Raw genomic sequence first — 16,704 nt, 5'->3', positions numbered from 1 at the left:
CTTCCCTGCTCTGCTCGTGCAGTGCTCACCCTTGACCCCTCAGGCAGACCTGGATCCCACCAGAAACAGGGCGGTACTGATGGACTCCAGAAGCTGCCTCATGTGCTACTCAGACTCGATCCTTTCCATCCTCAAAAAACCGGCCAAAGCTCTCAAACCGGCTGTGAACTAGAAGGCACGAGAGCCGTCGTCTGAAAGGACCTGTGTTCTCCCTCACCCGTTTCCTTGGTGCGTTAGGAAGCCCAAGACAGGAACCTGGGCCCCCCAGAGTCCTCATGACTCATCGGGCAGAACAACAGATACTAGGATGAGTCTCAAACATCGCCTGGCTGGGGAGGAAGGCCTGGCACAGCATGGGAGAAGCCGCTCTCTCCCGAGAACCTCCAATTACCCTGCACTTTGTCGGCTGCGTAACGGAATCCTTAAGCCTTAGGAGGAAGCATCTGACGTTTCCATCAAAATACAACCCACCCAAGTTTCACTCTCCTCCTTGTGCATCATGGGCTGTCTCTAAAAGATGGCTAAGCAACGCAAAGTGTGTTTGCAAGCAACGTTCCTTTCACACCACTGGCCCCCCCCCCCTTTGCTGCCCCGCCACGAAAACCCGCCCTGGCTGGAGAGAAGATACACGCGAGAGCACCTCAGTTCTCCCCGCAGAGAAAACAGCCCCCGTTCCCTCCCTCAGACGGCCCAGCTCCAGATCAAGGCAAGTGGGAATTCTGGTCCCGCACAGAAGCCAGATGGACGCGCCAGGTCAAGGGGAGGCGCACCTCCTGGTTCCCCTGGAGGCAGCTGTGGCCCCACGTTACCCCCAAACGTTACCTTATCCAAGAGCTCTCTCGTCTCCTCGGTCAGGGGGTCGTGGGAGAACATGCAGTCGTCCCCGTTGATGCAGTTCCCCGTCGTGTGGTACAACTTACATGGGAAATCACGTTCACGGGCACGTTAAGGCAAACTCATCGTGTCACAGAACCCACCCGAGCGCGGAATCCAGCCCCTTCTGTTTTGGAGATGGGGAAACGGACACCCAGAGAGGTGAAGTGACCCGCTCGGGGGCTGCATGACGTGCTCGCGGCAGACCCAACAAGAGCCCGTTTTCTCAGGACCCTCCCTCCAGAGGGCTTCCTGCCCGCACCACGCTGGCCTCGGGGCCGCGTCCGCAGGTCCTGACTCCCCAGGAATGATTCAGGTCGAGGATTTGCCCAAGGCCACACGGCCAACTGGGGAAGTCTCAGGAAGGGAACAGACAAGGGCGCTACAAACGGCCTTGAGGGTACCCGCAAAGAGAGCGGACGCGTGAGTGGTTAGTTCACTCATCTGCAGGACAGGGACGGCAGCTCTGCCACGCGACAGACCGCGAGGGGTCGCCCGGAGAGGCGGACGCAGCGCAGGCCAGCCACCGTCACCGGGGAGGACGGGGGAGGTCCTGCACTCTGCGGCAGGTCACGCGTGAGAGCCAAAGGATATCGTGCATGTAGGGGCAGTTCTCGGCTCTGGCACAAAAGCCGGTGATGTAAAATTTGCACAGCTCGCGCTTCTTTGGTAGCTCGATGTCGTGGCTAAAATTACAGTGGTCTCCCTGGAAGAGAGGCGGGAAAAGGTAAGGGGGTGCCACGCTAAGCCCTCGCCGACGCCCACCTGCAACGGGAAGTCCTCCTCTGTCACCGCTGAAGCATGGAGGAACCAATGGCAGGGACACATTCCCCCCCCCCCCCCACCCCCAACAGGGCAGGGAGGGCTCACAACGTGGCTTCTCACCACCTTGAAAGTTGGCTCGGGCCCTGCCTCCCCGCCCCATGTCCCCGTTCATCCAGGCTCCGCTCCGCTGCCCCGCACCGCTTCGTTCTTACTCTCCCTCTCCCTCCCTGCAGCCACTATTTTTCACCATTTGCTGCATGACGGCCACGCTTCTTCCTTCCTAACGCAACCTCCGCTTTGTTTGGGAAGAACGTGCCCGGCTACACATTCTCCAGGCTCGTGTGGAGACATCGTGTGGCCGATGAAATAATAAGCCAACGTCCCCGAGGGAGGACAATACTGCTTCAATTAAAAGAAAAATCAAACCCCTTCACCCATCTTTCCTCTCAGCCCTTAGATGGGACGCCCGGAGCCACAGCAGCCGTTGTGGGACCAGCAAAGATGGCAGATGTTCTTAAAAGGAGGAAGGAGCTTGAGTTCCCCAGGGTGCCACTGACCAGGGCACCAACGTCCCTCACCTCAGAGGAACAACGTCTGAGCGTTCAAGCTAGCGGGGCTTGATTTTCCATTATCCACAGACACACTCAGAACACAACACCCGGGTGAACGAAATACAGAAACTGTCCTATGGCTGTTTCCCCTTACTCTCAGGAGTGGCTACTCATTTTTCGTTAAATGTATTACAAGCTTCTAAAAATAACATGAATCGAAACCGTAACGCAGAGCGTTTTTCACACGTGTACGCATTTGTTCGTATTTGTTCAAAACGCGCAGTTTTTTCTAAGACTTATCATGCAGCACGCCATTTCCTGGGCACACGTGTGCCGTTGTCTGTCCACCGCCATCGCACTCGAATACAAGGCTGGCGGCACTCACACTGGGTGACACCCTCAGAGCTCTGCGGTCATCGGCCCACCTTCTGGTATTGAACTCTGCTGTGAAATTCAAGGCTGGCCTGCTTCACCCCACCTGCCTTTTTGTCCAGAGGTCGTAACAAATTCCCTTTCCAACGCCAAAGTCCAGTAACTTCCCCAGAGCACGTGACATCTTTGCAAGAGCGTCTTCCCCAGCATCTCTTGTAGGCGATCACTTCCACCCTCACCCGGCCACCGCCCCCAATTAGCGTGGCTTCTAGAACATTCCCGGAGGCCTGAGCATCCTCCGTGAGGTGGCTGCCTTGCTCCGGCAGCCAGGCACTGTAACTGGCCCCTTACCCACGTACAGCGCCCCTCCACGAAGTATTTGCAGATGACTTTGCCCTTCTTGTCGGACTGCTGGTGGGGCTTGTCGTGGTCGCTCCTCCGGTAGCTCCCGCCACCGTCCTGTCAGGAACACAGAGCGTGAGCATAAAGGGGAGTGAAAAGGAAGGGTTGGGGGGCCAACGCAGGCCGGGGGAGGCGGGTTCCGAGGGAGTGACAGAAGTCGGCCGGCGGGCACGAGCATTCCCTCGACAGAAGCGTCTTCTCGCAACGAGAGCAGTGTCATGGCCGTGCGGGGCGGGAGCCCCAAGGCAGGGGGCGCGCTGGCGCGGACAGGAGAAGTTCTGCCACTCGGAGCTGCGGGCGACCGAAGGGCACCCCACAGCTGTGCAGGAACGCATCCACCTCCCAGAGGGCAAACTCTCCAGGCTGCCTGGACGGGTCACCTAGAACCTTCCACACCTCAGAGATGCAGGTGCTACAGAGATGTGGTTTTAAGAACAGAGGGTCTCACCAGCAGCACACCCACCACGAGAGTTGACGAGAGCTCATCCGTCCCACGGAGAAGAGCGGACGGGAGCAGGAGGATGAACAGGCCTCAGAGGCCAACTTGTTCAAGAAAAGGAAAAGTCCGAGAAGGGGGCCTCGGCTGAGTATCTCAGATCCGAATGAAGGGTCAACTCACGCCCATGTCCTCGTCATAGAAGTCTTCGTCGTCATTCATTCCGCCCTTGCTCATCCCTCCTCGGCTGCCACCTCGGCCGCGACCCCGGCCCATCCCTTTCCCTCGACCTCGGGAACCCCGGCCACGGCCTCGATTTAACCCTGCAGGGGAGAGAGATGGCGTTCACCTGCTGCCTCTCCCCAGGATCCCGGTCCGGCAGCAGCTGCCGGAAGGAGCCCCGCCGACCCGTCACCTCCTGGGCCCCCTGCCCACCTCGTCCTCGGCCATCTTTGGACCGGCGGTACTGGCTCAGTTCCTTGGAGTACTCGTCATAGTCCTCATCTCCCATCGGCTCCTCACTTTCTCCATACTAGGGTTCCAGAAAGGAGGAGAGAAGCAGGTGGCGTGCGGGGAACAATGAGCACTGTCCCCAACCGTGCTCTCTGTCCCCTTACGCCTTTTTATTTGGCTGAACGCCGGATTCAGAAGGGCAGATGACCCACCCAAGGCCACCTGCTCATGCCCCCTTACGTGCGACAGCCTAAGGCGGAGGGGGGTGTCTAACCTCTGGTACTGTCTTCACCCCTACAACTCCTCTCCCCTCCCCCCAGGTAAATCCCACAGGGCTCCTCCTACACAAGACCGCTGTGGCTGTAACAACGGACCGCCAGGGAAAGGTCTCGGGCAGGGATAGAACAGTGAATGTGGAAGCTGTGTGCGTGTGTGTGTAGGGGGGCGTGAATAAACAAGCACCTGACTGCAAAGGCATCAAACATTTCCAGAAGGCACTCAGGAAACTTGTCTCCAGGGATGGGAACTAAGCTGCCGGGGGCAGCAGTAGCGGGGAGAGGTTTTCACAGCTTTGGTACCTTTCCAATTTTGAACCACGTGAAGGTTTCCTCTATTCCGAGATAAGAAACGAATGTGGAAACACGGAGAACCGCCACCCGATGCTTTCCTTCCACTGTTTCCAAGGTTTCCCCCAAAAGCGCCCACCAGCCCCCCACTTTCCCGCGGGACTGGAGGAGAGCTTACTTCCATCTCTTCCTCGTAGAAGTCTTCTTCGTCCTCCGGGTGGTCTCCCACGGAGCCCCTGCCCCTTCCACGGCTGCCCCTGCCCATGCCTCGGCCTCGAGATCCTCCGCGGCTGCCTCGGCCCCGGTAGCCCCTGCCACGGCCTCGGCTGCCTGCAGGGCGATTCAGATGGTGAGCAGATGCCCCCAGCAAGAGAGAAGTCAGCCCGTTTTCCACCCCGAGGTCGGTCATTTCCTCCTCCTCCGGTCATTTCCTCCTCCTCCCCAAGCCTTCCTAGCAGCTCCAGGCAGAAGGTCCCGTGGTTCCCAGCCCAGGTCCCCTCGGCATTCTGGATGTGCACCTGCTACGGGCACTCACTGCACAGCCACAAGGGCATCTGTGCGTTGAAAGCTGCACTCACTGTCCAGCTACTTGTGGCTACGGAGTCCCCGTGACACGACCAAACTAAGAGATGCTGCAAGGGTGAAACACACACCGGATTTACAGAATAGCATTTAAAAAAAAAGAAAAGAAAAGAAAAGAAAAAGAGCGGGGGTGCCTGGGTGGCTTAGTCGGTTGAGGACCTGACTCTTGGTTTTGGCTCAGGTCATGATTTTGAGATTCATGGCTTCAAGCTGTCAGTGTGGAGCCTGCTTGGGATTCTCTCTCCCACACACCCCCCCCCCCCGCCCCGCCCCTCCCCTGCTCACACACACAATTTCTCTTTCTTTCAAAATAAGTAAACACTAGGGCACGTGGGTGGCTCAGCCGGTTAAGCATTGGACTTCGGCTCAGGTCATGATCTCATGATCTCACGGTTCGTGAGTTCAAGCCCTGCGTCGGGCTCTGTGCTGACAACTAGGAGCCTAGAGCCTGCTTCAGATTCTGTGTCTCCCTCTCTCTTTGTCCCTACCCTGCTCACGCTCTGTCTCTCAAAAATAAATAAATGTAAAAAAAAATTTTTTTTTTAAATAAGTAAACATTAACAAAAAAATACAATTGCAGTAAACATTAAAAAAAAGAGAGAGAGAGAAAACAGAGAGAGAGAAAGGCATAACATAAAATACCACATCTATCTGTTTGGATAATGTGTTAAAGTAAGATTTGGAGTATATGAGGTAGATAAAATAAACCGTTAAAATTAATCTCATCTGGGGCGCCTGGGTGGCTGAGTCGGCTGAGCATCCAACTTCGGCTCAGGTCATGATCTCGCGGTTCATGAGTTCAAGCCCCGCATCAGGCTCTGTGCCGACAGCTCACAGCCTGAAGCCTGCTTCAGATTGTATCCCCCGCCGCCCCCTCTCCACCCCATCCCTGCTTGTGCTCTTTCAAAAATGGATGAACATAAAAAAAATTTTAAATTAATCTCATCTGTTTCCTTTTATTTTTTTAATGGGACTGCCAGAAAATTCTAAATTCTACGGTGACTTGTGTTATATATTTTTTCTTTTTAAATGTTTTAATCATCTTTTGAGAGAGAGAGACAGCGCGCACACACGAGTGGGGTGGGGTAGAGAGAGAGGGAGACACAGAATGTGAAGCAGGCTCCAGGCTGTGAGCACAGATCCCAATGCAGGGCTCGCATTCATGGACCATGAAATCGTGACCTGAGCCAAACTTGGACACTTAACTGACTGAGCCACCCAGGTGTCCCACACTGTATTTCTATCGGACGGCACTGGTCTAGAATCTCCCCAAAGAGCAGGGCTTGTCCAGGGAGGTGTCCAGGGAAGACTTGCCAAGAAAATGAATGAGCAGCCACTCTAACAATAAGCTGGGCCTTAGTCAGGGCTAAGTACTGCTGAGCTATAAGGTCCCAGGAACCCTTGTGGGTTGCAAAAGCTCGCAGGCAGGAGCCAGTTCTAGAAGGTCTCCGGTGCTCCGCCCTCCCTCACCTCCTAACTGCCACAGTTCAAGGTTCAGAGGCTGCACACCTTGTTGGGTGATAGGAGCTGGGAGGAGTGGGGAGGAGGCCGGGGCAGCCAGCTGTCCGTTACCCTGGCCTGTATCTGACAAGCTGTCCCTTCTCTCGCTCCTCACAGCTGAGCAGGAAGTGAATGAAGAAAACAACCCTCAGCCGCGAGGGCGTCTCCCCGCCTCCCGCCAGCCTGGCTGCGTCCCAAGCACAGGCCTAGCACTGGGGCTTCTTCTCAGGGCCCTGTGTGTGCAGCCCCCGCCCTTCCCCTGTACTCACCCCTGCACCGAAACCACTGCCGGTCTCTCCTCCCGCACCGGAGGCTCGGCAGCACTGGGCCCCTCACTGCACCCCGAGCCCCCGCCGCGGATCTGCTCGGACCCCCTCCCCCCCCTCCCCCCCAGAGGCGGCAGGGCCTCACCTCGGCCCCGGCCGCTGCCCTCCTTCGCGCGCCGGTACTGGTTCAGCTCTTTGGTGAAGTCATCATAGTCCTCCTTGCCCATATCCTCCTCCTCGTCGCCCTCGTACTCCCCGTACTGCTCGTTCTCGTAGTCTTCGTACATGCCGTAGCCTTTGCTGTCCATCTTGGAGTAGGCCTTCTTGGGCAGGGACGTGGTGTGCGACGGGGGGTACTGCTGGTGGGACTGATGGAGAGAGGGCGTGAGGCGGCCCCGGGGCCCTGGGCCCGGACTGCCGAGATCCCCGCTGTTCCCTTAACTGATGCACTGTCTGGGGGCCTCTGCCACCCCGGCGGCGACACACCAGCCCCCAGCACTCGGGGCACTGGTTCCCAGACGAGCGAGAGCTGGGCGGTGGGCTCAGACGTTTCTGTTCTTCAGAAAGAGCCACGGCTTGAAAGAAAATTTAGAAACACGGACCCCACGATCCCTGAAGAACTGGGGAGGGAGAGAAAGGGCTATTGCCCAGGGATATGCAATCTCATTTGGGGAGGAGGCCTGGTAGGCAACAGGGGTGCGCCTTTTTATGTATTTACTTTGAGAGCCAGAGCAAGTGGGGGAGGAGCAGAGGGAGAAAATCCCAAGGCAGGCTCTGTGCTGTCAGCACAGAGCCCGACATGAGGCTCAAACTCACAAAACTGAAATCATGACCTGAGCTGAAATCAAAGAGTCTGCCGCTGAACCGACTGAGCCACCAAGATGCCCGCATCTATCTATCTATCTATCCATCTATTTATTTATAGGGGACGCCGTCTAGGGGATGCCGTCTAGGGACGCCGGGGTGGCTCAGTCGGTTCAACGGCAGACTTCGGCTTGTGAGTTCCAGCCCCACATCAGGCTCTGCTGTCGACACAGAGCCCACTTCAGGTCCTCTGTCTCCCTTTTTCTCTGCCCCCCTCCCCCTGCTCTCTCAAAAATGAATATTTAAAAAATAATAATAAGTAAGTAAATAAGTAAATAAATAAAAGTAATCTCTACACCCAACATGGGGCTCGAACTTAACCTGGAGATCAAGAGTCGCACGCTCCACCCACAGGGCCAGCCAGGCACCCCCAAGAGGGGTGCTCCTTGGTCAACATTTTCTTGGGGCCTTGGAATTCAATTAATAATCTACTTGGCAACCAAACTAGAAAGCTATTAAATGATGTTTTCCAAACTGTGTTAGTGCAAAGAGATACCGGATGAAGTTAGAGACAGACACACACAGACAGACAGACAGACACACACACACACAAATGGAAAGCACCAAGATGTCCTTTAAATTTTTTTTTTTTTTTTCAACGGTTTTTATTTATTTTTGGGACAGAGAGAGACAGAGCATGAACGGGGGAGGGGCAGAGAGAGAGGGAGACACAGAATCGGAAACAGGCTCCAGGCTCTGAGCCATCAGCCCAGAGCCCGACGCGGGGCTCGAACTCACGGACCGCGAGATCGTGACCTGGCTGAAGTCGGACGCTTAACCGACTGCGCCACCCAGGCGCCCCCAAGATGTCCTTTAGTAAACAAATAAACAAACTGGGGTCCATCCAGACAATGGAGTATTATTCACTGGTTAAAAGAGATGAACCACGGGGCTACGGAAAGACATGGGAAAACCACAAACACATACTGTTAAGTAAAAGAAACTGATCCGAAAAAATTATACGCTGTAGGAGTCCAGCTCTCTGACATTCTGGAAAAGGCAACACAACAGAGACAGAAAAAGACTGTGGGTTGCCAGAGGCTCAGGGAGGAGGGAGGGGGTAAGGCACAGGGGATTTTTAGGGAACTGAAACTATTTTATATGATAGTGTATGGTGAATACATAACATGAGCATTTGTCGAAAGCAAAAGAACTGTAAAACACAGAGGAGGGAACCTTAGTATAACCATAAGCTTTGATTAATAGCCATGCATCAATACTGGCTCATCAATTACAACAAATGTACCATAATAAGGTAAAGCGTTAACAGGAGAGGGACACGTGGGTGGCTCAGGTTAAGCTTCCGACTTCAGCTCAGGTCATGATCTCACAACTCGTGAGTTCAAGTCCCGCATCGATCGAGCTCTGTGCTGGCAGCTCAGGGCCTGAAGCCTGCTTCAGATTCTGTGTCTCCCTCCCTCTCCACCCCCCCCCCCCCCACATTCATGCTCTGTCTCTCTCTCTCTCTCTCAAAAATAAATAAACATTGGGGCGCCTGGGTGGCTCAGTCGGTTGAGCGTCCGACTTCGACTCAGGTCACGATCTCGCAGTCCGTGAATTCGAGCCCCGCGTCGGGCTCTGGGCTGATGGCTCGGAGCCTGGAGCCTGCTTCCGATTCTGTGTCTCCCTCTCTCTCTGCCCCTCCCCCGTTCATGCTCTGTCTCTGTCTCAAAAATAAATAAACGTTAAAAAAAAAATTTTTAAAAAAGAAGTAAATAAACCTTTAAGACATCTGCTCAATTTTCTACAAACCTAAAACTATTCTAAGAAACAATCTATATTAATTTAAAAGACCCACACTCGTGGGGCGCCTGAGTGGCTCAGTCGGTTAAGTATCCAATTCTTGAGCTCAAACTCAGGTCTTGATCTCAGGGTCATGAGTTCAAGCCCCACGTTGGGCTCCGTGCTGGGTGTGAAGCCTACGTAAACAAGTAATTTAAAAAAATAAAAAATCCACACTCGTTATGAGAAAATACAGAACGTTAAGTATATAGACACATAGGACTACATTAGCAGACCTTAAAATCCCTCAATCCCAGATGCCTGGCTGGCTCAGTGAGTGGCACGTGTGACTCTCGATCTCGGGGTTGTTGAGTTCGATCCCCATGGGGGGGTAGAGATTACTTAAATATAAAATCTTAAAAAAAAAAAAAAAAAAAGCCTCAAACTCTAGTTCCTAATCGAAGCTGTGGTGTGCCCTCCATTTCTTGCCTCAGGTTGCAAGTCTGAATCTCTGCTAGCATGTCAACGTCAAGTATAACATTATACGATTGAATTATTCGTTAGGACAGATGATGCTGAGTCATGGGACACAGGGATGTATTTTAGAGCTACTAACTTTAAAAGCATTTTTCATCAAAACTTGAAAATCTACATCAATTTTTCTTACCGATTTTGCTGGGGAGAAAAAACAGTACAGAAACCAAACAAATAATTTAAATGCCCGTTTAAGCTCCGTGTTATAAGATAAACATCTGACTTCTGACTCTACGGCCCTTGAGATAATTTGCTCCAATTTTCCACAACAGGTCATTTCTCAATGGTGGACAACGGTCAGCTACACCAAGGATAAATCAGCAGATTTCTGGGGGACGGGGACGTCCTGAGTCCTGCCAAGGCCATGGGAAGAAGAGGGAAGTCTTAGGATGGCTAATGGAGATCAGCCACTGACTGGGCTCGAACCCCAGCTCCTACGCTACACGGCTGCCACCTAGCTGGTTTCCCAGCTCTGTTTTCCTCACCTGTAAAACGGGGATAAAAACAGTATCTCATCTTGCAGGCTTAAAACCCACGTAACACGCGGTGCAAGAATGCCCAGCAGGCAGCAAGTGCTTAGCAAACAAGGGCGGCTTACCCGGCTCCGCGGGGGCCCCTGCGAGGCAGATACTCACCGGTGCATACGGGGGGCTGTACTCTCTGTACTTGCGGTGCCCCTTCTCGCTGGGGCTGAAATCCGAGTCATCTGAAAAGTCCGAGAAGTCATCACTGGAAGAAGCGTGGCGCTGCAGTGGCAGAAGAAACGGACTTAGTGATTCTGCTGCGGGCAGTGTCAGCTCAGGGACAGACGCTGCCGGAATGTGCCGGAAGGGCCCAGCGCTCCCTGCCAAACACCTCACCTAAGGGCATTTAGTGGCAACGGAGCATGAGCCACTGACTCTTTAAAGAAAAATAAAACTGTTTATCCAATTTGGGGAAGGAATAAGCACCACTATTACGCGTGCCCTCTGGCCTCCGAGGCGAGCTCGGCCCCCGGGGCTCCGCTCCGGCCCGGTGCACGCAGCCCGGCCCCGGGGCACCCTCCCAGACCTACTTTGTGCTTGGATTTCCTCCTCTTCTTCGACCTCCTCTTCTCCTTCTCCCTCTCTTTCTTCCGCTTCCGCTTCAGTCTCCGGTGAGACTTCTCCTCGTCCGAATCGCTATGGTGCTTCTCCCCCTTTTCCTTCCGGCTCCTCTCGGGCCCTCCGGAGGTGTCCTGGGTCTCCTCGGCCCCATCATCCTCCAGTTCACCTTCTTCCAACTCACCATCTTCCCTATAAACCAATCCCAAAGCCAATATGAAGCCGGGGTGTGAGACGGGACGTCCAAGGGCTGCGGGGTGGCCCCGGTGGACAGGAAGAGAGCGAGGCCTTCCTCGGGAGGACTGGGGGCCGCTGCCTCTCGGCCCCCCTCCCCAAGGACTGCGCCCGCTCTCGTGTAACCTGGCTGGGGGACAGCGGGTGGGGGCCCGACACCGCTGGGTTTTCAAGGTGCAGCCACTGATACGGGGACCACCCTAAGTCAGTATTTCTCAGAGTGCTCCAAGGACCTCGAATTCTAAAGAAGAAAAGCGACAAGGTTCTGTGGTCAAATGAGGGGAGGAAATCCCCACCCTGGGGCATCACAGTGCTTAATGCTCTAATGGAAGTTCCCAGAGGTCTTACCGTCCAGAAGCCTGCGCAGCCCTGCTTTAAGAGCATTTCCAGGACTTACTTGACCAGAGAGGCTGCTGTCTCTCAGGGAACACGGATTAGCATCCGTCCCAGAGTGCAGTGGTGCACAGCGGCCTGAGGTCACGGGCTTGGTCCTAGTCCTATGGATGTGTCCTGTGAGCTGAGGGTGGTGGCTGTGCACAGTGGGGACAGGGCCGTGGTTCTAAACCAGAGGCGGCCCCCGGTCTCCTGGACCCGACCCACAAGCAGGCTCGGGCTGTGCCCGAGGACACAATGTATTTCACCAAAGCCCCGTAAGAACTACCAGCGACAAGCTCTGGTCTCCAGAGGTCTGACCCACAGCCTGGGCTGCACAGCTCTGGGCTGGGGAGCCGGGGGGCAACCAAGCAGGTGAATAAAGGGGAAGGGGTGAGCGAAGGGTCCCAGGCCCCAAACCCCTCCTGATGTCCCCTCCTAACAACTGTCGGGGTGGGGTCCCCCGCACTCCACTGCTGCCGACCCCCGGTATCCCTTCTGGCTCCCCTTCCTACAGATTTCCTGGTTTTGTCACTGCCCCCACATCACCCCCATCCCTAGTGCTTTCAAAAATAAAAGCACTCTCCCAACATGACAGTTGCTGCCCACAGAACATTCTAAATATCTACAGGGTGGGGAGGAGGGAAGGGGATAAATAGGGTTAAGAAGGAAAGCAACTGGAAAAAGAATCTAGTTTTTGGCCAAACCCACAGAGACAGTTCTCACAAGTACAGGAGTTGGTTTAAAAAATAAAAATAGGGGCGCCCGGGTGGCTCAGTCGGTTAAGCGGCCGACTTCGGCTCAGGTCATGATCTCGCAGTCCGTGAGTTCGAGCCCCGCATCAGGCTCTGTGCTGACAGCTCAGAGCCTGGAGCCTGTTTCAGATTCTGTGTCTCCCTCTCTCTGACCCTCCCCCGTTCACGCTTTGTCTCTCTCTGTCTCAAAAATAAATAAACGTTAAAAAAAAATTAAAAAACAAAAACAAAACTATTTCATTAAAATAAATAAATAAAAATAAAAATAAAATAAATTCCGCAAATCTTTTTTAAAAGCTCCCACCGTTCCTCATGCATGACCATGGAAGAGCGTGTGTGAGAAGAGAAAAAATTCCTTTCTTCTCCATTAAAACTAGGACCCCAGAAGAGAACGAAGAGAACATAAACAGGGGCGTAATGAACCCAGGATCCGAAAGGCTAACCGTGAAAGGATCTAATCCAGGCAGAAAAGACCTTGCTGCCCAGACGGGCCCGGGGTCAGAGTGGGAACAAGCCCGCCCCCAGAGCCCCCGCAGGTTCTACGGGGCTTTGTAGACAAACACCACACTGGTGATGCTCCCAGAGTCCTTCACGTCCTTTCACTCACGCAACCCCCTTTGTCCGCCCCGGGTGGCGCTGCTCCCCAAATGTCAAGGAGCCTCTCTTAACTCTCATTCCCCATTCAAAGCGGTCAGGTCAGCTTAAAACCCAAGCGGCCCCAACCCCACGGACAGCCCGGCGGAGGTCAAGGGCAGCTCTCTCACACACAACGCGGGACACAAAATTTGTTCAGATGTTTCAAAGGAAACAAGTCAGGGAGGTGACCGACGACGTGCGTCTCCGGTTGTCTCCTTGCAAATCGCCAGGGTGGGGGGTGGGGGGAAGCCCCGCAGAAAGATGCAGAGTAAAGCGGGGAGGAGCCGGCATTCCTGACAAGTGAGGCACCTTCCGGCTTGGGCTTGGGTGCGGCCCACGGAACGGGGTGTGGGACGAAGCTGCCTCGGCTGGAGTGGCCTTGCCCACAGTAAAAGTGCCACCCGACTGGGGAAACTGGTTTCGGCGGGCTCCCTGCTGCCTGGAACGACGGCCCACGCCAGGGTGTGGTTCCCGCAGCAAACAGGACGCATGTCCCTCCCTGCTGGGAACACCGTGGGCAGACCAGCTCGCCACACCTCAGGAGAAACACAGGGAGACAGACAGACAGACAGACAAAATGGAGCTGAGGAAGGCCCAGAGACAAACCGAGAATGGCGGGGACGGAGGCCCATACTCCATGAAGAAAAGCTAAAAAGCACATCACTCTTAACCAACAGTCTGGAAAGGAAAAAGCTCAGAGGGACATGTTGGAAAAGGGGCCAGAATCTCAGGGCAGGTGGGGACGGAGGGGACACAGGAAGACAAGAAGTGCCCGGGCTCCCAGACGCCCTGATGAAAGAAAATAAGGCTCCCAGAGCCAAAGACCCTCATGGAGCCAAAAGAAGCCTATCAGAGTGGAAGGGATGGCAAGACGCTCTGAACGCTCTCCTCCCAGGCAGGTGGATCTCAAAGGGAGGACAGGTGATGGGACTTGTCAAGGGCAGACATTCCAGACACTCCCTTACCTCCGCCCACAGCATGACAGGGCAGGCCAAGGTCTTGCCCAGGGTCAGGGTCAGGCTCCATCCCCGTCCCGCACCCACAAGCCAGCTTGCTTGAATACGTGGGCCGGGTCTACACCTAACACCTGGGGGCTGGCTACAAAGACCACCCGCGCGACTCCAAAGTCCTCACCACCATCAAGAAAGATTCCTAGGGGACACTTGGGTGGCTCCTTCGGTTAAGTGTCCAACTTCATCTCATGGTTTGGGAGTTCAAGCCCAGCATCGGGCTCTGTGCTGACAGCACAGAGACTGCTTGGGATTCTCTCTCTCCCTCTCTCTGCCCTTCCCCCACTCGTACACATACTCTCTCAAAATAAATAAACTTAAAAAAAAAAAAAAAAAAAAAAAAGGAATGATTCCCGAAGAAAGCCCTTTCATGCCGAAGGACTTCCCAAAGCAAGGAAGCACAGTGTTCAAATCCACCCTCCAAAGACTTTCAGCCAAAGCGGGGCTCTGCATTACCTGTATGAACACCTCCGGGGTATCTGGGCTCAGTGAGAATCTACCCCGCAACTTTTTACTAAATGGGTCACGAATACTTAGAACTTTGTTTCTTTACACGGACTTGGGGAAAACTGACAAACAGTATTTAAAAACCAGAAACAAAGAACCTGCTGGCGACTTACGAAGGGAAAATGGGAGACTGGAAGGGACACCAGGCCGGTGACCCTCCAGTGCCCACTGTGCGTCCTCAGTGCCATCTGGCCATGCTGTGCTCTCAAACTTCTCGGAGCCCTGGGCTAACCTCTGGTCACCTGAGGGGGTGCCCTCTGGTAACACAGGAAATTCCCAGCTTAACTGCTGTATGAACACGGGGTCTGTCTTCCTTATAAGGGGAAAGAACAAAAACCAAGAAAAGCGAACCAGCCGGGGCAGGGGCAGAAATCCCCGGGGACCACTGACGCCGGCACAAAAGCAGGCTCCAGGAACGGCAGCCAGGCTTCAGTGGTGCCACCTCACAGACTGCCAGCAAAGCCCATGTCAGAGTGGGATTAAATACCGAGGGAGCTTGCCTAATAGACTGTGACATAATCCCTCAAGAAAAGTGGGGGAAGCCCCACTGCGCTAATCATTTCAATCTAGACCTGCCAAGCCCTCTTGAGACCAGTAAGCAGGAGAAAGCCTGAGGCGTCAGCCTGAGCAGGGACGACCTTATTCCCAGAGCCCGGACTGGCAATGTCCCAGGATGGCCGCGCCAGGGTCGGCCCGCCGGGGCCATCGGGGACAGGCAACCGACCAAGCTGGGGGACTGACTTGGAACGGGTGTCCAGGAGGGAACGGGAAGAAGCCACCGGCTTGCCGAGGGTCAGATCTGTCTCGTGCCTCCCGCACTAGGCTTCCAGGGCATTTAAATTCCCACTCACAGAGCCGGGGACAGCCAGCTCCTCCCTCTCGGGTCAAAGACTAGATCTGGGTGCCCATTCTAAGGAATGCCTATTTGGCCACTCCACAGGGCACAGGAGCGTGCCGAATTCAACACACACCACGGGCTTGGCAAAAACAGCACTCAGTCAAGCAATCCCAGGGCTTCAAAGTAGGCTGGCGGGGTGGGGCACGGGGCCGCTTTCTGCAGGCCAAGTGACCAACCACCAGCTCCGCTTCTCACGCTCTTGGTACGCGTGACTTAGCGCCTTGGTTTTCTCACCTGTGGAATGGGGTGGCTGTAGTACCTACCAGGGTGGTTAAGGTTAAATGAGATTAACGTGGATAAAGCCCTTGACGTGAGAAAGGCACAAAGTACCAGACAAAAAGCAGCTACCAGATTTAAGGATAACCCCTAAACTGGCCGGGGTGCTCATCAGGAAGCACTTTCTGTACAGAGAAGCTTCAGCCAACTCCCCTCGGGGGTCGCTGCTGACCGCTGGCCAACAAGTTCCCGCTACACTTGGCCGGACCGAGTGCGCGCTACCCTCTCCCGACAAACCCTGCTGACAAAACTGACAAATCAACACGTCCCCTTCCTCTGCTCTAATCCAGCTGGTAAGAGGAAGTAACCGAGTGGGTGACCAGGAGGGAAAGGCACAGGGAGAGCTGAGCCCCAGGAAGAAGGGACAAAGGCCCCTTAAAAACAACAAAGCTTCCCGACATGGAAATTCTCTGGACAAGAGAGCTGGAAGGAAACTGAAAGGGGCCCGGGTTTGTGGATCGATCTGGTTTGCAAAAAAAGAGAATGGGGTGGGGGCAAAAAAACCAAAAGGTGGACACTCATGGGAGCAGTGGCTGTTACCTGAAGATCATGAGAGCCCTTGACAAGAGGCGGCTAGGTTAATGTGAAGGTCAGGGTTATGACCATTAACTGCCCAAACGCTCAACAAATTGCCTGGGTAGGCTCGGAATGACCCATTAACTAGGGACAAAACTACAAAAATTACGGGGAGGCTCTGCCTCTTCAAATGGTTAACGACAGGCCCAACTGCCGAAGTCCCCAAATCCGACCGTGTGGGACAGTTGTTTACTGGGAGCGAAGGCACAGAGGCTTCCCCTCGCTTTCCGACGAGGTGAAGGAGCCTCGGGGGGGTGGGGGGCACCTCACTGAGGGATTTTCAGAGGCAGGAAATTCTTGAAATAAACCTCTGGGCCTCGCACATGGTTTTCAGTGTCCTTACTACCTAGGTTTATCGACCAGAACTCAAGAGCAAATGGGCTCTATGTCTCCCTTCCCCTCAACATTCTCACGTGGTGTCACAACAGACTGTGACATCGCACCACCTCCACGGTAACGTGCCCACGTGACA

At 54.5% G+C, this 16,704-nt stretch overlaps 1 protein-coding gene across 7 annotated transcripts in view; it reads right to left on the bottom strand.

Annotated features, from left to right (window-relative positions):
- ZC3H4 (zinc finger CCCH-type containing 4) overlaps positions 1 to 16,704 on the bottom strand; it is a 42,268-nt gene that overhangs the window by 12,622 nt on the left and 12,942 nt on the right. For 6 of the 7 annotated variants that reach the window (XM_042920925.1, XM_042920928.1, XM_042920931.1 and 3 more), the window contains 9 exons: positions 10,941 to 11,160; positions 10,522 to 10,632; positions 6,912 to 7,134; positions 4,597 to 4,748; positions 3,835 to 3,931; positions 3,583 to 3,722; positions 2,913 to 3,020; positions 1,468 to 1,579; positions 823 to 932 (listed from right to left, as the gene is read on the bottom strand). In XM_042920925.1, the coding sequence (XP_042776859.1) occupies positions 823 to 932; positions 1,468 to 1,579; positions 2,913 to 3,020; positions 3,583 to 3,722; positions 3,835 to 3,931; positions 4,597 to 4,748; positions 6,912 to 7,134; positions 10,522 to 10,632; positions 10,941 to 11,160 (1,273 nt within the window). Of the gene's footprint in view, positions 1 to 822; positions 933 to 1,467; positions 1,580 to 2,912; positions 3,021 to 3,582; positions 3,723 to 3,834; positions 3,932 to 4,596; positions 4,749 to 6,911; positions 7,135 to 10,521; positions 10,633 to 10,940; positions 11,161 to 16,196; positions 16,697 to 16,704 lie in introns of those variants that run through there. The other variant, XM_042920932.1, reaches the window with a different exon arrangement.

The sequence above is a fragment of the Panthera leo genome, chromosome E2, assembly GCF_018350215.1.
Source record: "Panthera leo isolate Ple1 chromosome E2, P.leo_Ple1_pat1.1, whole genome shotgun sequence".
NCBI lineage: Eukaryota > Metazoa > Chordata > Mammalia > Carnivora > Felidae > Panthera > Panthera leo.
Note: the sequence above shows the minus strand (reverse complement) of the source record. Positions and strands in the feature narration are given on the sequence as shown.